At 46.6% G+C, this 19,519-nt stretch overlaps 3 protein-coding genes across 3 annotated transcripts in view; 1 reads left to right on the forward strand and 2 right to left on the reverse strand.

Moving 5' to 3' along the window:
• Positions 1-236: 236 nt before the first annotated feature.
• On the reverse strand, positions 237-4,887 carry CSUI_001752 (abc transporter family protein; the record flags this gene model as incomplete). The annotated part of the gene is made up of 2 exons (XM_068061957.1): positions 2,425-4,887; positions 237-1,645 (listed from the first exon to the last, which is right to left on the reverse strand). Coding segments are annotated over exons 1-2 (1,800 nt in total), but the record flags the coding sequence as incomplete, so codon positions are not given.
• Positions 4,196-4,342, forward strand: CSUI_001753 (uncharacterized protein; the record flags this gene model as incomplete). The annotated part of the gene is made up of 1 exon (XM_068061958.1): positions 4,196-4,342. A coding segment is annotated over one exon (144 nt), but the record flags the coding sequence as incomplete, so codon positions are not given.
• Positions 4,888-9,588: 4,701 nt separating the features above from the next.
• Positions 9,589-19,519, reverse strand: part of CSUI_001754 (ap2 domain transcription factor ap2viii-7) — a 13,268-nt gene continuing 3,337 nt past the window's right edge. The window contains exons 2-4 of the mRNA XM_068061959.1: positions 17,243-19,519; positions 16,520-16,712; positions 9,589-15,447 (exon numbers count right to left, since the gene is read on the reverse strand). The exon at positions 17,243-19,519 is cut by the window's right edge and continues 305 nt beyond it. Of these exons, the coding sequence (XP_067926055.1) occupies positions 14,378-15,447; positions 16,520-16,712; positions 17,243-19,519 (3,540 nt within the window). The 3' untranslated portion in view covers positions 9,589-14,377. The remainder of the gene's footprint in view (positions 15,448-16,519; positions 16,713-17,242) is intronic.

Raw genomic sequence — 19,519 nt, forward strand, 5'->3', positions numbered from 1 at the left:
GATTAAAGATAGATAGATAGAGAGATTAAAGATAGATTAAAGATGGATAGAGAGATTGAAGATAGATAGATTAAAGATGGATAGATAGATAAAGTAAAGATAAATAGATAGGGTTGACGTTAACCCTATTCCCTCTGGTTATGACGCGTGTCTCGTCTCCTCCTCCTTCTGGTCTCTTGTCGGCCCCGTCTCCACTATCATTCTCAGCCGTCTCTTTTCTACTTCCTCTCTCATACCCCAGCCATGCATGATTCACGAGAATAAATGTCGTAGGCAAGTCTCTCCCACGTCAGTGATCTACCTTTCTCTTGAGAAGAGGATTTTAAAGATATGTAGAAATGTCTCATAGTGGAAAAGGAAAGTAGAAAAGAAGAGAGAAGTCCTCCTTCTCCCCTTCGAAGTAAGAACCTACCTGATGCTGCGATCTTTGCAAGTGGGAATCCAGAGACAACTGCTAAAGGGACAGTAGGAGAAGAGGCTGAGAGAGAAGAAGAAGAAGAAGAGAGAAGATCTCCTGCGGAGAAATCTCCTGTCTTGCCGGGTGGTCTCAGGCTGTTGTCGACGGTACTAGGACTGGATGAAGGTTGTGTCGATGAGACTCCCCTATGAAGAATATTCTCGTTACTTTCCTGACTATGTGAAGAAGACGAAGAAGAAGAAGAATCTGTATCTGGAATCCCTGATCCTATAGAAGAAGAAGATTTAGCTAGGTCATGAGCGTCGGTAAGAGAAGGAGGAGAAGAGGAGAGAGCGGGAGAAGGAGAGGCCTGAAAGAAATCGACAAGATTGGCAAGAAGAAGGGGTGCCTGAATCGTGGCGACTTTGGCAGCTGTTAAACAGAAGACAGATCCGATCACCCTAAGACGATGAGACCTCGACGAAGGCCATAGATAAGGAAGTAAAGAAAAGAGAAGTTCCAGGGAAGATGGAGATGAAGAAGTACGAGATACAGGGCAAGCGGTACATGAAGGTGTATGCGCTGGGTATCCTAGAGAGGTCGTAGAAGAAGAAGAGGAAGACGAAGAAGAAGAAGGAGAAGAAGAGGGAGATGATGGAGATGCAGAGGAAGAAGAAGAAGAAGGAGAAGAAGAGGGAGATGATGGAGATGCCGACGAAGAAGAAGAAGAAGTGGCGGTGGAGAAGAGAAGAGGGAAGTTGTTGTTGCTGTTGCTTTGAAGAGGGTAAATGAGAGGTTCAGGAGAGAGAAGAAAGGCAGGAGAAGAAGAAGAAGAAGAGAGCTGATCGTGTCTCGAAGGAAGATGACGAAGATGAGACGTGGGATGAGAAAAGAAGAAGAGATTTGACGAACACGAGGAAAGTGAAGGCGTTCTGGTGGAAGAGAGAAGAGAGGGAGGATGTGATAGAGAAGGAAAAGTAGAGGTAGAAGAGATAAAAAGCTTTTTCGGACTGTGTAGATCTCGCTTAGAGGAAGAAGGGGAAGAAGCAGAAGAAGATGCTAGCGAAAAGAGACGATCCCCACCTACACCTCGTGTTCCCCGTTCTTGCAGGCGTGAGGAGGGAAGGATAGATTTCCCAGGTGTACGTACACCTGATGAGAGATGTCTGGCTGTCTCCGATCCCCGTTGAAGAGGAGTAGTCATACTAACAGCAGCTGTATTCGACAGAGCGCAAATCAAATGTTGACCTGCCCCAAGAAAGGAAAAAGAAAAAGGAGATCAAGAGAAACAACAGAATGAGAAAGGCAAACAAAAAGACATGAAAAGAAGAAAAACGCAGAGAGAGAAAGAGAGAGTTACGAAGAGATTCTTGTTTCTCTGTAAGGTGTCGGTGCGTCCTCCTGAAAAGCTTCTTATCCCTAGTGACAGGAAAGTAAACTAAACAAATGGAGAGATATGCACCCCCTCTCTGCCCTCTGGACTCTCTCTGTCTATTCAGTCCTCTCGACACTCTTTCACGCGAGGCTCTACACACCGTTTTTCTCCCCGTTCATGTAGAGTACTCGTCTTCTGTCAGCCATTCGATATGACGTGGGAGTGAGAGATGAAAGAATCGGAGAGAGAAAGCGAGGTGTTTCATTTTGCTAGAATCTGTGAAAAAGAGCCACATCAAGGTAGCAAGAAACAAGTCCTTGACAGCTCCCCCATGAAGGAATAGACCCAGAGAGAGAAGATCCAAGAGACGAACAGAAAGAGAAAGATAGAGCGAGAGAAAGAAAGAGTGAGAAAGAAAGTCTTCCTCTTCTTCGTCGTCGTGTTGATTCTCTATGAGCGTGTTTATACCGTGCTAGGAATCTTCCCTAACCATGAGGAGGTGTACAGACGCGAGACGGCCCTCTCCCTCGTTATAGTACACACCTTCTTTCTTCGAGGTTCTTGCCACGCCCCTAGAAGATCTATAGAGGTAACCCTCTCGAACTCACTCGGCGGGAAAGATTCCTATCCATCTTTCTGCTCTCCCCCTTACCTGACAAGATTCTCCTTTCTGCATTGGACCTGAGAAACATCTGGGGAATTGCGGACTTCTTCGAAAGCGAAGACACAGAAGAAAAAGGCTGAGATTTTGGATGCATGCCGGAAGGAAGAAAAAGAAAAGAAGAACGGAGAGAAGGCGAAGGAACATGCGAAGAAGAAGAAGATAAGGAGCAGATAACTTCTTCCTCTTTGTCATCTTGTCTACCTTTCATGAGACCGAATCTTCGGCTGCTTCTTCTCACATTTCTTTCTGGCAAGTTCTTTCTCAAGCAATTCTCCCAAAAGGGAGAATTTTTCCTTGTCGTCAGCATGGTGACAGAAATATGACTGCAATGATGAGATGTCCCTCGTCTGCACCCTCTGGAAGGAAGAGAGAACAACATCTCCAAGAAAGGAAGAAAACAGGGCAGGGAAATGGAGGAAGAGGAACAAGAAGAGAAGAGTGAGACAGTAGAGAAAGAAGAGACAGAGACAGCTATGTTGATGCTTAGCTTTCGTTGTATGGTCAAGAGAGAAGAAGTGAGAAACAACAAGGAATGAAAGGAGACGCTTTAAATTCGCAAAGTCGGAAGTGCAAGATTCAAGGCCGGGAGAAGAGAAAAGAACAGAAGGGAGAGGATCCGGTGTGACTGAAAGAGAGCCCGAGAGAGAAGGAGAGGAGAGGAAGAGGTCTCAACTCCAGGAAAAGAGGGAGATTTGCACTCAGATTGAAGTATACGATGAGGCAGCCAAGAAGTGGTTCACGATAAAAGGACGGAAAGGTACTTCAGAAAGAAAAAGCACAAAAAGGTCCTCTCTATTCTGCCGATCGGGTGCGTCGCCGCCTGTCCATGAGAACCAGGTAACAGCATTTGCCTCAGCGCCGCCCTTCCTCGATTTAGTATCGCAGGTGTATGTGCACCCGCAAAATCTCAGGCATATAGACACCTGCACATGCTGAAGAGCGTGTGCAAGTAAACAGTCTCAAGTGCACGTGCACCTGCAAAGTCTAAGGAACATACACCTGAAAAGTTTCGGGTGTATGTACACCTGAACAGTTCCGGCTCTACGTACACCTAAACAGGCTCGGGTGTATGTACACCCGCACGTCTCGGGTGCATGTATACTGCCAAGTCTCGGGTGTATGTACACCTGAACAGTCTCAGTTTCACGTACATCTGATACTCCCGCTTGTGTGTTCACCTGGACAGTCCTGGATGCATGTTCACTTGGGAAGCCCCGGGCGGTACCTACACGCGCAAAGCGTCGAAGTGTAGGTACACCTGAACAGCCCCGGGTGTCTGTACACCTGAGCAGTTCGGGTGTATGTACACCTGAACTTTCCCGGGTGTATGTACACCTGCAAAGTCTCAAATGTAGGTACACCTGCAAAATCTCGGGTATGCGCACACCTGCAAAGTCGCGGGTGTGTGTACACCTGCAAAGTCTCGGGTGTGTGTACACCTGCAAAGTCTCGGGTGTGTGTACACCTGCACAGATTCAGGTGTATGTACACCGGAAAAGTCTCAGGTGTACGTAGTCCCGTGAAGTCTCGAGTGTATGTACACCCGGGCAGTGTGAGGTGTATGTTTTCACTCAGGCAGTGTGCGCCCCTGCAGAGCTCCTGATGTATGTACACGTACACAGCACCTTCCGCCACTTCCCCCTTTTCCGTGAGATATCCGCCAGAAAAAGAACCTATCTTTTCAAGTCAAGTTCAAGACCATATCCCCTTTAGTTCTTATTGAACGTTACGCGTGCTGGTTCCTATTCCCTTTGCCAAGAGCGAAAGCAGGAAAAAGTGCGAAGAGGATGACGGTGACGATAGTCTATCGTTCCCTGCTCTTGTACAACTACACGACACCGTCGCGGAATTCAGACAGGGCAAGAAGGACGGAAGAAAAGGGAGAGAAAAAAGAATGTTGTTTTGAAGAGGTTCCTCGGCCCGACGAGACTACTCTCAAATCAGGGATACAGCCACAGTCAGAATGGGACGAAACACAGAGGTGCTCTCAGCATCTGCCTCAGGAGGACACTGCGAATGAAGGAGAAGCAGAAAACAGACCAACCGAACTGAAAACGAGAGATTCGATCGTCCTTTCTTAGCTCAGGCGAAAAGCCGATGACAGACGACTCCTGACTGAATCATTGGAGAACGCGAAAAATAGAATCAAGAGAGTATAAGAATAGAAGGAGGTTTCTTTCCTTCTTTCTCGTCTCTGGCTCCAAATTTCGTATAGCAACGAAGATCGATAGATCACCATCGATCATATGCATATGAGACGTGAACCTTTTCCGTCTTTAACTGAAACGTCTTTTCTTTACAAAGCAGACGGACAAGGAGAACGCCTCTATGCGTACACACACACACACACACAAAGTAAGAGATGGATGAGAGAGAAACAACAGCGCAGAACGACGGAAATTGTTGCATTTCAGTCCTCCTACATGAAATAGGGAGAGAGCGAGAGAAGAGAGTCTGGCAGAACAACAAAAAACAGACCGCATGCGCGACAACGAGTGAGTGAACGAGTGAGTGAGCAGGGAACGAGCAAGTGGGTAGCTGTTGAGGAACACGGAGACCATTCATTCTGTTCTCTAGAAGCTTCTCAAAACCTTTCACGGAGACCGATGACAAGTTACGATAGAAAAGAAGTACAACAGCCTTCTGCCTTCGTTCCCTCTGCGAAAGTGGCTTTCTTTCTATTCTTTTCCTTCCACATCTTTCCATTGGGTGTGGTGTCTAGTGCTATCCCGATTGAATCCGAGCAGCAATCCGCTGCCGCAGGGGTCGGTAACTGACTGGGGAAAGCTCGCCGCCGAGGAACGGTCTTGACGACACCCGAAGAGAGAAACTCATCCACGTCCTCAACGTGACTATATTCCCAGACTGTGTGATTACTGCGGGGTGTTCCTTCTTGGCTGCTGGGTGTTCTGCCGGAATCGACCTGGGTCTGTTCTCGGGTCCGGGGTCGGTCTCAGTTCTCGTCCTGTCCCCACGGGTCAGGACCTCGGGTGTCTACCATTGAGGATAGTACTCCCTGTTGTTCTTTTTGTATGCAGCGGCGGCTCCTAGCGTCGTAGGGTCTCCCACTACCATATCTCGTGGCGGCGGTAGTCCCCGGGGTCGCTCTCGTGGTGCTAGGGGCCCAGGTTTCCATCTACTTGATTCTGATGCTGAGGAGGCCTCGTGAGGTCGAGCTCGTGCTGAAGCCGATACAAAGGTCGTAACTCGGGGTACTCACACCACTGAGGTGGCCGACTGTGGTGTCCCAATGCCCCGTTTGGACCTGTCAATGGTGAGTGCGTTGGCTCGGACCATGGCGCGCCATCTCTCTGCTCAAGAGAATAAGTGCATTGCCTGGGTTCTAGAGTGGTGTTCCCTTTTCGACGACCTCCCTGCGTCCCTCCCTACTCTGGTCGTGCGGCCCTCCTGCCTGGTGTCTCTGGAGTGAATGACAATCATTTCCGACCTAGACATCACTCGAGTGAGTCCAAACTAGATCCGCTTCACACAGAGTTAGAAACTTCTTGATTCTCATGACGTGTTTCTGTCCTTCCACTTGCGGTGGATTCTCATTCTTGTTGTTCTGGATCTGTTTCCTCGCAGCCGTGGCGCGTGAGTTGGTATGCGGATTGCAAAGTCTGGAGTCAAGTGTTAAAGAAGGCAAGAGAGTTCCCTCTGTTGTCTCCTTCGCGCCAGGCGCCGGTGGCCGTCCATCCCACTGGCGCTGGACTACCCCTCGTTGAAGGCTCTGACGCCGACAGAACTATATTAGACGAGTCCATAGGAGCAGCCCTTGATGCCGAGCCGGGTGACCGGCTTGGACCTGTCGTACGACCCAGTAGATGAGGGTCAGGAGGGTGATCGTTGTGAGGGTGACTTCATCAAAGCGAACCTAGCACAACTGCCGTGGCGGCGCCAGAAGCGGAGGTGGATGGGCAGCCAGTCCCACCTAGTGGCGCTCTAAAGGCCACGGAGGATCCATCGGTTAGGACCTCAGGTCCAGCCTTGGGCCCCAACAAGGAATCGTCGCGGAAGGGGAAAAGGTCTCCTCGGCGGGACGACCATCGGCCTCCCTCACATCCTGGGTCCCCCTACTACTCTACTACTCATTCCCCTCCTCGCCATCGGTGCCCTCTGCGCCGCGCCTCTTCGCATGATAGGGTCAACTAAACTCTAAACCCATTCCTCGTCCATGGTGTATTGTTTTTTCCATGCCTGTCCTCATCTTCTTACAGCCCGTCATCATCTGCTTTTACTTCTTCAGCTAGATAAACACGTACAATAGGCTCGAGAGGAAGTGCTTCTTTCATGACATATCCGGCTGAGTATGCTCAGTCGGCCGGGAGACCTATCTATCTTAAGCAAGAGGGAATAACTCTCCACGTGCCTTGACTGAAGTGGACGGCATTAGCCTTTGTAAGAAACAAGCTAGTCGTTTTTCGTTCTTGAAGTCGAAAACGAGCAACTTCTCTAGACACTAGAAGTCAGCAAATCTTCTCAAGTGAGCTAGGAAATGATGCGAAAGTGTGTCAGAGGTTTCCTTCAATGGGGTAAGTTTAGAAAGGCGGGTGAAACGAGAACTCCAACCATCCTCCCTTCAGGGAACAAAACAGGACATCCGTAACGGCCTCATAATAGTCACGAAGGAGGTCCTCCTCTCTTGCCAACTAGAGCGACAAAGAGAGAGAGAGAAGCGCCTTCGACCACTCAGTTCTTCGTCATGGTTCTACTGATCTCTCTTTCCAAGCAAACAGCGATGTGCGCTCTGTTCTGGCTACTACTACGACTACTCCTATTGACCTTCTTTCCTTCTTCCTATTCCCCTCGTTTCAATCTCACCGCGGGGCAAAAGTCACGCTCTATTCTCTGCCCTCCGGCGCTCTTCGCACCCGAAGATATTGTGCTTTTAATTGCCTTTCAATCAAACCCTGAACACCAGCATGCCGCTTATTTCGTACATTCCACGAGTCTGTTATCTTATATCGTGAGTTGACTCTTAACCTCGATCGCAAACATGACACCTGCATCATCAACATCATCCCCCCTTTTCAGGGGCCTCTTCAGTCACCCAGGGATCTGCGGCATTCTTTTTTTGTCGGATTTCGAGGCAAGAAAACTCCCCGCCGAACTACCGGCTTCCTACCATGATCCAACGGTGGAAGCTAGTAGCCAACCTGGCGGCCTTCGTCATGGATGCTAAAAACCCCTCACCATGGACGACATATGAGACCTGGTGACAAAAGAAAATTCAGGTTCTACTGATGAGACGTCGTTTTCAAACATATCTGGGGTCAGTCGCATGCTCTGAACCCAACAACAAAGAAAATAAACAGTGGCGAAAAAGGAGAATAGAGACAGGACAACAACAGGCATGACGCTGATTTCAATTCGCTCGCTCTATTGGCATCTCTACGTCACTAAGAGGAATGCGATCTAGAATTGAAAAAGATCTCCTAGCAGAAAAGGAATAGCATGGAGTGGTACATTCCTCTGGGTTTTGACATCTTCGCATAAACTGGAAGAGACGTTGCTCAGTCAGCAGAAGTAAGAAGGAATCTTTTTCTTTGGCTGAGCTCTTTGGGGCTACGATCTATCCTACGCCTAGAAAGGGGGCGTGTATTTTGCATCATGTGCCGTACTCGAAAGCTTTCTTTATCACTGTGTGAGAATGATAGTGGTTCCGCCTTATGCTCGGGTGGAAAATGGGTTGTGTAAAGAAGCAACACGTGAACCGAAAACGGTTACGAATAGATCAAAGCGTAGACTGAAGATGCATAGCCACGTTAAAGATCAGAGATAGGGTGGCTGGAACGAAAAAGAAAGTTTCTAAGACCATTTGTTGATGTCAACTCACGAGGAGGCCTTCTCCCACATTTTCTTGTGATGGAGATGCATTTCTTCATCTCTATGATCATTCTCCGGTTATCGGTCACACACCGTTGACTTTGGACAGAGAGACATAAAGTCTTTAGAGAGACAGAAAGAACAAGGTGGGTTCCCACCTTGTTCTTTCTGTCTCTCTCTCTCTCAGCACTGCCAGTCTCTCTGTTGTTTTTTGCTCTGCTGTTTTTTCTTGCCACCATGAGAATCGCACAAACCCTGATATTCTTCTAAGACAAGTTGATCCTGTCCTCTTATACTACAAGTGACTAGTGCCTATTCGACGGAGATAGGAGTCCGTACAGTAATCTCGTGTGTGAGTCTGCTTTCCGTGATGTATACGCGTTTCAGTGAACGGTGTCTTCTCTGGCCTTCCAGTTCTCCTGAACAAGAAGAGAAAGAAAGCAGCTCGTCAGTTGACTATGAGCGTGATCTCCACGCACCAGCTACCTAGCTGGTCAGGTGTCTATCATGGAGAGAAGATGAAGCAACTGGTAGTCTTAGTAGTGCCCCTTCGCGCCTTTTCCCCTCAGCGTCATTCGTGAAACGAGAAACGGGTGAGTGAGTGTTTGTTTACTAGGCTGGACTAGAACGGAACGCAGTCCCCTTCACCACCCCGTGCCTACAGAAAGGAAAGGAAACGACTCTCTAGGAGTCTCAAGCTGTTGTCTATACACCTCACAATAGCTTATCTTCCCACTCCTCTATCTCCTCACACTAAGGCCAAATCCTTCCACCCGATCGTCCAATACATTCCTTCTACTACTCGTGGAAGTTGTCAGGGATCTTGATCTTTTCGAGCGCCTTCCCTCTCTCCCCTCTCTACAGACGAAGAAAGAAAGATCCACTGTCAACCCTTCTCCCAGTGTGGAAGAAAAACCGACCTCAGCCTTGATTGATTATCTACACAGGTCTATCTATGTATGTTCATTTCTATGTGAACGACGTGGGTCAAATTCTCTAAAGAAAGTAGGGGAGTCTACCAGTCTCTCAGCAGTCATCTCTCAGTCTTCAACACAACACTATCATCATCGTCTCCTCCTCCTCCTCGGCCTGTTGTCTTCTTCTTTCCTAGTAGCACTACCCAGAGTCCTATTGAGTTCGTGTTTTACTCTCTTGTGTACTGCTATTCTGCTACGTAACTGAGTAACATATCAAGAAGATGATCTATGGAAGAAAGCGAAAGAAAGAAGAGAAAGAAGAGATACGGGGGAACGACCTCAAGATATTGGAAAACTGGTGAGAATGAATGAACTTTCTTGAAGAATGTTCTTCTGTTGGGTTTGCGGATCGGAAAAAGAAAAAAAGGAAACTCGAGTGTATGTAGATACACCACAAAAATAAGAATAAAAATTCAACAAGACAATCTTTCATACGAAAAAAGCAACATCAATCAATCATCGACCTCGCCCTGACGACAACAAGAAAGCACCCTACATCCTTCATATCCCTCTCTTCAATCTATTTCTTACATTCTACTAAACATCTACCTACCTATCCTTGGAACAATCTATCATCGTTTTTACCTTTGATCTGTCTCTTCATCTCTCTACATACATGAAAAGACTGAAACACACCACTACACATACACATATGTGTAGACACACACGACTTCTTAACGAAAGTCTATAGAGCAGATCGGAAGCAACAACTAGACTTTTTCACGTCTATGTCACGTTGAGATATCGAGAAAGATGCTACGCTGTTACGATGGATGAGAATGGCTGGCAGATGGACTTCCGTACGCACCACAGAGAGGAGCCCCGAGAGACGGCTCACAACGTCAAGAGAAGGAAGAAAGCAGAAGGCTTTTGAAATCTCTCGAGGAAGAATGGGTTGATCATACTGACGACTCCTCCCCGAGGACGACGGATGAACTTCTTTCACGATATTGAAATAGGCACATACATAGATACAGTCTGACCAGGCGAAGAGATCTATCTATCTACATTACCATATCGTTGCCATCATGTTTCTATGTTGAGGGGAAAGACTCCACCACTATACGAAGATCATGAAAGCATAAGGGTGAAAGAAAGAGAGAAAGAAAGAAGATCGAGTGAATGAATGAACGTTCGTTTCTCTCTTGCTTTCAAGCAATCCTGGAGACATCATCGACTATACCCTATCAGAGAATGGATGAAAGACTGTCTGTACACGTTATACAGGATTATAGGCACAGATGTAGGTGTCTCTCGGTCACATATACGTTTGTAAGAACACATCAAATACGGAGACATCGATGAAGAAAGAGACTGAATTATAAAACAAAAAGAGAAAGGGAGGCGAGGAGCTCAAAAAGAAGGCCAGGACCTCACTCTTTCTCTCTTACGACAACACACATCATTCCTCTCTCTCACCCTTGGAGTGGAGGAAAGCAGGAACAAGAAAACCTCTCTCCGGGGTCCCTATGAACCTCTTTACTGTCCCAAGAAAGAGAAGAAAATCTGCTCATTCCCTTCCTATCCACAACTACTACTCCGACTCCAGATAGACAGAGACAGAAAGACAGATGCCTACTTCTTCTTCTCCTCGTGTTTCTCCCCCTCTTCCGATTCTTTTTCTTTGATAAATGGATAGATGGCTGTTTGCTATGACACCACCCTCTTCTTCATGCGACTTCACACATCACTCCCCGGGTCACCCTGCTGCTCTGCTCTCCTCTACAACTATACAGATAGATGATGGATTAAAGATAGATAGACCGATAGACTTCTATGACCAGATTACACATGCATGGGTGCATAAAACATATTGATAGACCAAAGACAGACAGATAGATCGAGACGAAAGAAAAAGATGGAGATGATAGATGGACAGAATAGAAAGGGAGACTGCCCTCTGCTTTGAATGGCCTACACCCCTCTCGCTATTCTGCCGGGGAAAGACAGAGACCTGTGTGTCGTGCTCGTCTTTCTTTCACAACTGCTCCCCTCTCTCTCAGGCGTTTTGATCGACGGCTACGATAGTCCCCTTACTCTCTCTCTCTTTCTCTCTTTGGAACAGAGACAGGAGAGTGAGAGGTAAGAAAAAAAGAACGAAAGCGAGAGAAAATGAAGTCAGCGGACGCGGAGACCGGTGATGAGAGAAAAATGAATGAGGACACGCATGCACATGCAGGCATCTACGGATAGATGTTCTGATATAGAAATGGATTCTATCTCTATAGCATGCATGATATAGAACCCCCAAGTCACATCCTGCACACAGGCACATTAGAGACGGATGTTTCGAATTCCTATCCCTTGGTATGTAGTCCTGCCACTTCCTCTGCGAAACAAGAAGAACATATATATATACACAGGAAAGAGGTGTAACTACAGACAAAGAAAAAGAAGAGAACAAACTTTTCTCTTCTCCCTCTTTCTCCATCCTCGTACATCCTTCCCACTACTAATAGGTCTATGAATCCTTGTCTTCTTAACAGAAGCAACTCACGACGGCCATACCCGCCCCTGCTGCTCGTGGTGCATGTTCATCAATCGAATTGTCAATCTAACCTTTCTTGCTCTTTCTACCTCTTCTTCTTCCTCTTCCTTTGATCCCCCTCTTTTCTTTCCATCTTGCCCTTTCTTTCTCGATCCCCTTTCCTTTCTTGGGGATGTTCTGAAACTTCTTCTTCGTCATCTCTATTATGGGCTAAAACAAACCCCCAGACCTCTCACCAAGAAGCCTACGCTTGTTGTTTGACCTGTTCCTCGGTCGCTCAGCTAGCTTAGATTGCTGGCTAGCAGCCGATCTCCAATGACTGTTGAATCGAACGGGAGAGAGACAATGAAGGATGAAAGGAGAAAGAGAAGAATGGCTCTTGAAAACATTACCGTCCTCTTCTCTTCCATCACCGAAGGATCTCATACACTCGCCATGAATCCATACACCCACATTCACACCTACGCCCAATGTTTGTGTTGATCTTCTCTTCTTCTATCCTCTTTCACCCTCTCCCTTCGCTCGCTTCTTGTTCTCTAACTTCTGACCACGGTCGATCGAACCCAGCCGGAGACACAGGGGGGGAGAAGGAGAAAAAGAAGCCGAAGAAGAAGGGAAGAGGAGCATGGCGAAGACCGAGAGATTCTTCTTGAAAGACCTTGTTTTGACTCCTTTTCATTGTCATCATCTCCCCTCTCTTTCTCTTTACACCCTTCTTTTGTCACCTCTTCGACAACTAACTAGGCTCTTGGGACAGATTCATCGAAAGAAACTTCACAGTCCTTTTGCCTTGTCTGCCCCCTTCATCACCCACTCGTCCTCTCCTCCCTAATTGACGGTCAAAGGAATCATACTTGCTTCCTTAGAAAAAAAGAATTCTTTTCTCCAGCTACGACACCTACAAATATACACAAACCTCTTGGACTCCCCCTCCCCTCCTTATCCTCTCATCTCTTCTTATCTCTCTCTTGGTCACTATGCCCTTAGAGTCCCTAATTCTCCTCTCTCTTTCATCGTCTTCTTTGCTTGCCGAAGAGAGAGAGAGAGGGAGACATGTACGGAAAGTGATATAGATAGATATCTCTCTCAGAAGAGAAGAAGCGTGCCAGTGGCGAGGAGAAACTAAACCGCGGAACACACACATTCAGCGAAAAGAAGGGAGAACTTCTCATCTTCTCGTCCCCGTACAAGTAGGAGTAGTACTGTATGGAGATGCATGCAAGCATCTATCTTCCCTATTGATAGGATAGGATTAAAGTCATCAGATCCCTAGAGAAGAGGGAGACCTTCTTCTCCTACATATATACACTAGAATAGAGAAGAAGCATGGTGAGAATCATTCCCTCCCTCCATCCCCCCTCTCTCCTTCCTTTCATTCTCTATCTCTCTCGCCCTCCTTCCCTAGAATGAAGGGGATGAACGAAGGAGTGCCCCCAGACATGAAGGATCAAGCGATCACCCCTCTTCGGGGGAATCGAAAGAACCGACCGACTTGCTTGCAAAAGTCTTTCGTGAGAGAGAATGAAGAAGAACAAACCCGGAACAGAATCGATAGACAGACAGAGATATACATATATAGATAGACAGGGATATGCACAGACGAGAGATGCCCGTGTCTCTCTGTACCCGGTGTTTTCACCATCTGAAAGCTTCTGTAGACCATGAGTAGTTGACTATCATCATCATGGTATTTCATTGGTAGAATCAACACACGAAACGAAAAAGACGAACAAGAGAATCATCTACTGCAAGAAACAAAATAGACAGGGGAGGAAAAAATGAGTGACAAAACAAGATATAGACATCCCTGATGATCTCGTCGCTTTATCTCCGAGATCTAGCATCTAGCTTCCCTGAAGAATGAGAAGAATAACAAACGAACGCTTCGAGGAACTTTGCGAATCTCTTAAAGAAGACGAGAGAAAGAAAGATTCTCTCTCTCACACGTCGAAAAGAAAGAGATGCATCTTCATACACTTCGGTGTCCATGTGTGTTTCATAGCCAACCACCCCCCTATCTCTCTCACTTTCCTATCATCCTCACTCTCTCCCTAGATATCTGTTTATGTTTAGATATGTAAAGAGATGATGTTTACGCGGGCTCATGTAAACGTTTGGATCCAGCTGTGTTGAAAAGAAGAAACAGAGAGAAATTCTCTCGACGTCGTACGTATCTCTTCTTCTCACTTTCTTTCAGAGCCTTGTGAACAGCTGCGCCTCCTACAGAAGACGAGAGAGAGAGGGAGAACAAGACAAAGAGAGGAGAAAGAAGAGAGAGTGTCGAAACAAGAACAAACACAACTACATGCGCTGCCAAGATGGAGACATGCATGCATACATGCATGCGCCCCTCGTCGACAACCGAGGCCACCACTCATGCCACGCTATCGAATGTCGAGACAATGATGATGAGGCTGATAATAACAAGAGAAGGAAGATGATTTGAGACCAAGGTCTTAAGTAGGCGTAGTGAGAGTACGTGTGAGAGACCCGAACGACTGAGACAACTTCTTCTTGTCTTGGTATAAGTAAGATACCTCTCCCAATCGACGTTCTTCAGGAGTCTTTTTCTCTCTGTCTTTTCTTTTTTCTCCCCCCTTCTCTCTCACCCTATCCTTGCAAATTTCCAGGAGGAACTCTCTGTCGACCGCTATGAACAGATGGAGGGGGTGGAGGCATTAATGTTACTACTACTACCACTGTTAAGACTGTCACTCGAAGCCGACGTAGATGACGAAGCTGCCCCGGCGGCTGTTGTTGAAGACGGCGACGAAGAGACCAACGATGACGAAGAGGAACGACACCCTGTCACTCCGCCTGGTAATCCAGCTTCCCGAGAGGGATGAGGAGGTGCTGACGTTGAGAGATTACTATGATGGGTTCGAGGATTAGTATTACTATTGTGATTGAGACAGGAGAATTCATATACCGCGCTTAAGGCATTAAGATAGAGTAGCTGCGAGCGCGTATCAAACTGACTGGGGACTTTCTTTTCAAGTATACACGCTTCAAAGAGTTTAATGAAAGGCGAAAGACTTCGAAAGACACAGGCGTCCTTGATTCTTCTCTTGAAGATCTCTATAATACGTCTCATCATCATGCCTCGATCTTGTTGTGAGGAAGAGGAAGAAGAAGATGAAGAGGATGGAGAGTTCTTCCCTCCCCCTGCACCACTACTATACGAACTACTGCCGTTACGAGAGGAAGAAGAACAAGCGACCCCGCTATCCGTGCTGCTGCTATTACTACTACTACTATTGGGACATCCATTCTGTCCTGTACTTGAAGAGCTTGTTGTAGGTGTGGGGAGAAGAGGAGACGACGACGATGAAGAGGAGGAGGAGGAGGCAGATGAAGGAGTAGGAACAGAGGGTGTGGATGGGTGATCTGTCGTTGAAGACGACGTGAATGTAGTCGTCGTCGTGGAAGTCGCTGTGCTCGGTGTAGTGCTGCTACTGCTATTTGTATGATTCCATTGACCCAATAAAGGAATCCCATGCTGAAGCAGATCATCGAAGACCAGACCTAAAGCTTCCTTGTACATCTGTAAGGCTTTCGCGTTCAGAAGATTTCTACAGGCCTCCTCTGTTGCCTCTGTATCTTCAAGAAACGACGATGAAGATGACGATGATACACCACCCCCACCTCCACCTCCTCCAGACGACGAAGACGAGGACCACCCTCGTTCTGAAGAACAACGACTACCTACAGGGGGAGTGTCTGGACAGAGAGAGAGGAACATGGAAAGCAGGAAAGAGAGATGAAAGAAAGAAAGAAAGATAACGTAACAGCTCTTTAGCTGATGTATTATAGATGACCCAAAGCACCACAAAGAGAGAAACAAAGGAAAAAACGAAAGAGCAACATAGACAAGGAGAAATCGTGTGTATGAGAAGGAAGTTATCGGGAGAGACGACACTCATTCACCGATGGACTCGGTCAGAAGGGACGGAGACAGCTATTCTACACATATATACGTATCTGTACAGCATAGACACATACACTACCGAGGGCACAGACAGTACACAAATCCTCGCCTTTGAAGAAATATGAAGAAAAGGGCCTCCAAGATAGACAGATAGATAGACACAAGAAGAAAAGAGACAAAATCATGGCTGTCATAATGAACTGAAAACTCTTTTGATTCTACAGACTTTTCATGTAAGCTGGTATCCTAAAGAGAGACGGAGACAGGAACAGAGAGATTGTATCCATGCATGCATGCATGGAGCAAAAGGAAGAGCAGTACTCATCTCGTGTGATGCAGTGACTGATTGAAACGAACCGAAGTCTATACACCAACGATCTACTGTGGTTAGTACTAATACAACGGGGAGAAGACTCATAATAATAAAGTAACTCCAGCTACACACCTAAACTACACTACGTTTCTTTCCTAATACATGGAAACCAATACAATCCGCATCACCATCCATCACCCTACATGTATCTATCTAGCTATTTTCCCTTAATCTATCTATCTATGCACATCCGTACATACCTATACATATCTACCTCATCACCTTACAAGAAAAACGTCTCCTTCCTCTTCCTCACCCGTCAGTCTTTACATATATATGTGTATGTAGAGGGACAGACACAGATATGTGCAGTCATCCGTCATGAGGAAAGCAGGAGCAGAAGAAACTTCCATCTAGACAAGAAGAAGCCTCACCCAAAGTCGGTTTATCTATCTCTCTATCTAGCTATCGATGTACCTATCTATCTATCGATCGACATCGGCAAAGACAATTGAATTTATCATCTCCTTCTACCCAACTGTAAAGCCTACCTATAGAACTCGCTCCTGCTCCTTGCTGTTGTCGAGAATCTCTCCTACTCCCAGGACCACCTGAGGTTGATGCGATAGAAGACGACAGAGACGATGGAGAAGAGGAAGGCGGTGGAAGGCCTCCTGGCTGAAGTAAAGCACGTAGATCAAATAGGGAATTCACCGAATCTCTGGACAGACTATTACCCAAAGTCTGAGAAGAAAAGCACAGAAAAAAAAAGAATAAAGAAACATGAACATCATCGTCGTTATCATTTTCATCACACCCTACATGTAACAGTAGTATTGTAGACAGATAAGCAAACATACAATCCTATGCTTGGTCATCCATCAACTAGAGGGAACCATGTATGTACGTATATGTATGCATATGTATGTACATGGAGACAGAGCTAGCCAAGCTATCAACTTCGTCTTGACGTCTGTAGTAGGACATGGCGCTGTGCAATATGTACAGAGAAACAGATGAAGATAGATCCACCGCATATATATCTCATTGCTCCATCTGTATTCCACATCATAACACCCTTCTTTTATCGTCGATCGATCGATCTATACACATTCACCTAGAATCCATCTACCCCTCTCTATCTCCATCTATAACTCCTAAACGGCTTTTCTCCTCTAGGTATCTATGTCTCTGTCTCTCTCTCTCTAGATATATAATACATGCCGATAGATCTCTCTTCATTCTATCCCTTCAGATACTTTTTGTATTCTTACCTCATCATGTCCTTCATGACTCATAAGTTCGCCTGAGAGAAGACTCTCAAGGATACTTAGAGCAGACCTACATGAGGAAGCAGCTCCCCCGCTAAGATGATTCCCTTGTTTACAACTCCCCGGCTCCTGCGGCTGCTGTAAAGAAGATTCACCGAAGAGACTGTGACTGCTGCTGGAGTTGTTATGACTATTATGATGATGATGGCTATTACTACTACTACTATTATTACTGTGCTGGCAACTCCCTCCAAAACTGTTCGAGTTAAATCCATTATGACTCCCCCCTCCTCCTCCTAGGCCTCCTGATGCTGTATTGGTGTTTCCGAGAAGAAAACTGTCAAGAAGATCTCTACGTAAGACCTTCGGTCTCTTCTTCGCCGGCGAAGACGATGATCCATAATGTCCCCCACCCGCACCACTATTACTATTGCTGTGACCTCCACCTGAAGAGCCAAAGGAGGATGACTGCTGCTGCTGTTGTTGATAGGCTGAAGCGACTTCTTCCAAGGCACCTGCTAAGAAACCCGAGAAATCGGAGATGCTCCCGCTATGATCTCCTTGATGGAGATGACGGAGAAGATTAGATGATGAGAGACATCCGTTATTCCCGCTACTATGGAGAAGAGGATTCCCTCCTCCTGAACTACGTTTTCGACTCAGATTATTCCCTGTTCCTAGCCCTTGTGTAAAAGATGAAGATGAAGAAAGACTCTCTAAAAGAGGCGATAGCGATCCCCCGGGGCGATCCCGAGAATGATGATGATGATGATGGTTTCCTCCCCCTAATGTAGTTCTATTGTGGCTAGGATTTTGCTCTCCCCCATCAAGACCTCCTCCTGTTCGGCCATCTCCATGACTACTATCACTACTACTGTAAGGTCCTCCATGAGTCGTCGTATTGCTATTGCTGTTATGACTCTGACTACTGGAGTTGTGCTGACTCCAGAAACGAGATTTGATTTCTCTTAGGAGAATTTCCAAAGCAGCTTTCCCTCCAGACCCAGATCCCCCTGAATTTCCACTATTCTGAAGATAGGAAGATAACAGAGCATGAAGATCAACATCAGATGAACTGCCACCTGACCCTTCATGTGTTGTGCCATCTGAAAGAGGAGGGGGAGGAGAAGAGTTCGTCGTTGTCGACGATGAAGAGTGATGGAATAGCATCTCTTCAAGCCATCGAGTTTGCTGTTGATAACCCCCATTCTCATCATTCATATATCCACTCCTGCCATGATTCATATCTCGGCTGTGATGATGATGATGTTGATGAGTCGTACTATTACCACTACTATTGTTACTATTATTATAACTATGATTACCTCCATGGTTGAAAGATTGAGAGGGGGGTGAGAGGGATCCTCCCCCCCCTGCTGCCCCGATAACTGCATTTAAAAGAAGAGAATGAGGTGATGAATGATGATCATCTTGGGGAGTTGAAGAAGAATGATGATCTCGTGACGGACTACTATTATTACGGTGATCTAATAAGAGATGATTCTGATTAGTGGCTGCTGAATAGAGAGGCGAATCAGGACTTAATCTTGAAAGAAGATCATCCCCCCCACCTATAGTCGTACCACTACTACTACTATTACTCAGAAACGAGTTCACACTCGTCGAGGCTGATGTCGTAGATGACGAAGACCCTCCGCCGCCTCCTCCAAGAAGGCCTGTGGTATGACCATGAGACTGATGATGCCCATTATTCTGAAGATGCTCGAGATAAAGATGACTACGACCACTCCCTCTGCCATGACTCTTACTGCTTCCGCTCCCCTGAGGCGAAAAGAGTGCCGTCCCTCCTCCTTGACGGGGTGGGCTCCTCGATCCGGAGTGGGTTGAACTCCCCCCCCCACTATTATGACTAGTCCCTCCCCTATTATTGTTATGACTTCCCCAGCATCCACTGTTACAGCTAAGAAGGCTATTCTCATCATCACCACCTCCTACGAGATTGAAGCTCCTATTCCCACCACCACTAGTACTACTATGATGATGATGTGAAGAAGCATTAGGCTGCTGCTCCTGCTGTTCTTGCATGAGCATCATCATCATCATCCCTGAAGAACTTGAAGATAAGGACGGAGATGAAGACGATGAAGAACACCCCACAACATTACTATTACCACTCCGCCCCCCCATCGTATGATAGTGATGTTGAAGACCTTTACTCTGAGAAGTTGTATGATAATGATGATGATTACTATTACTATGACCACCCCCACCACTATTACTCGATCCTGCTGTTCTACCTCCTCCTCCTCCAGCAGCAGC

This window comes from Cystoisospora suis (assembly GCF_002600585.1).
Source record: "Cystoisospora suis strain Wien I chromosome Unknown contig_705, whole genome shotgun sequence".
Classification (NCBI taxonomy): domain Eukaryota; phylum Apicomplexa; class Conoidasida; order Eucoccidiorida; family Sarcocystidae; genus Cystoisospora; species Cystoisospora suis.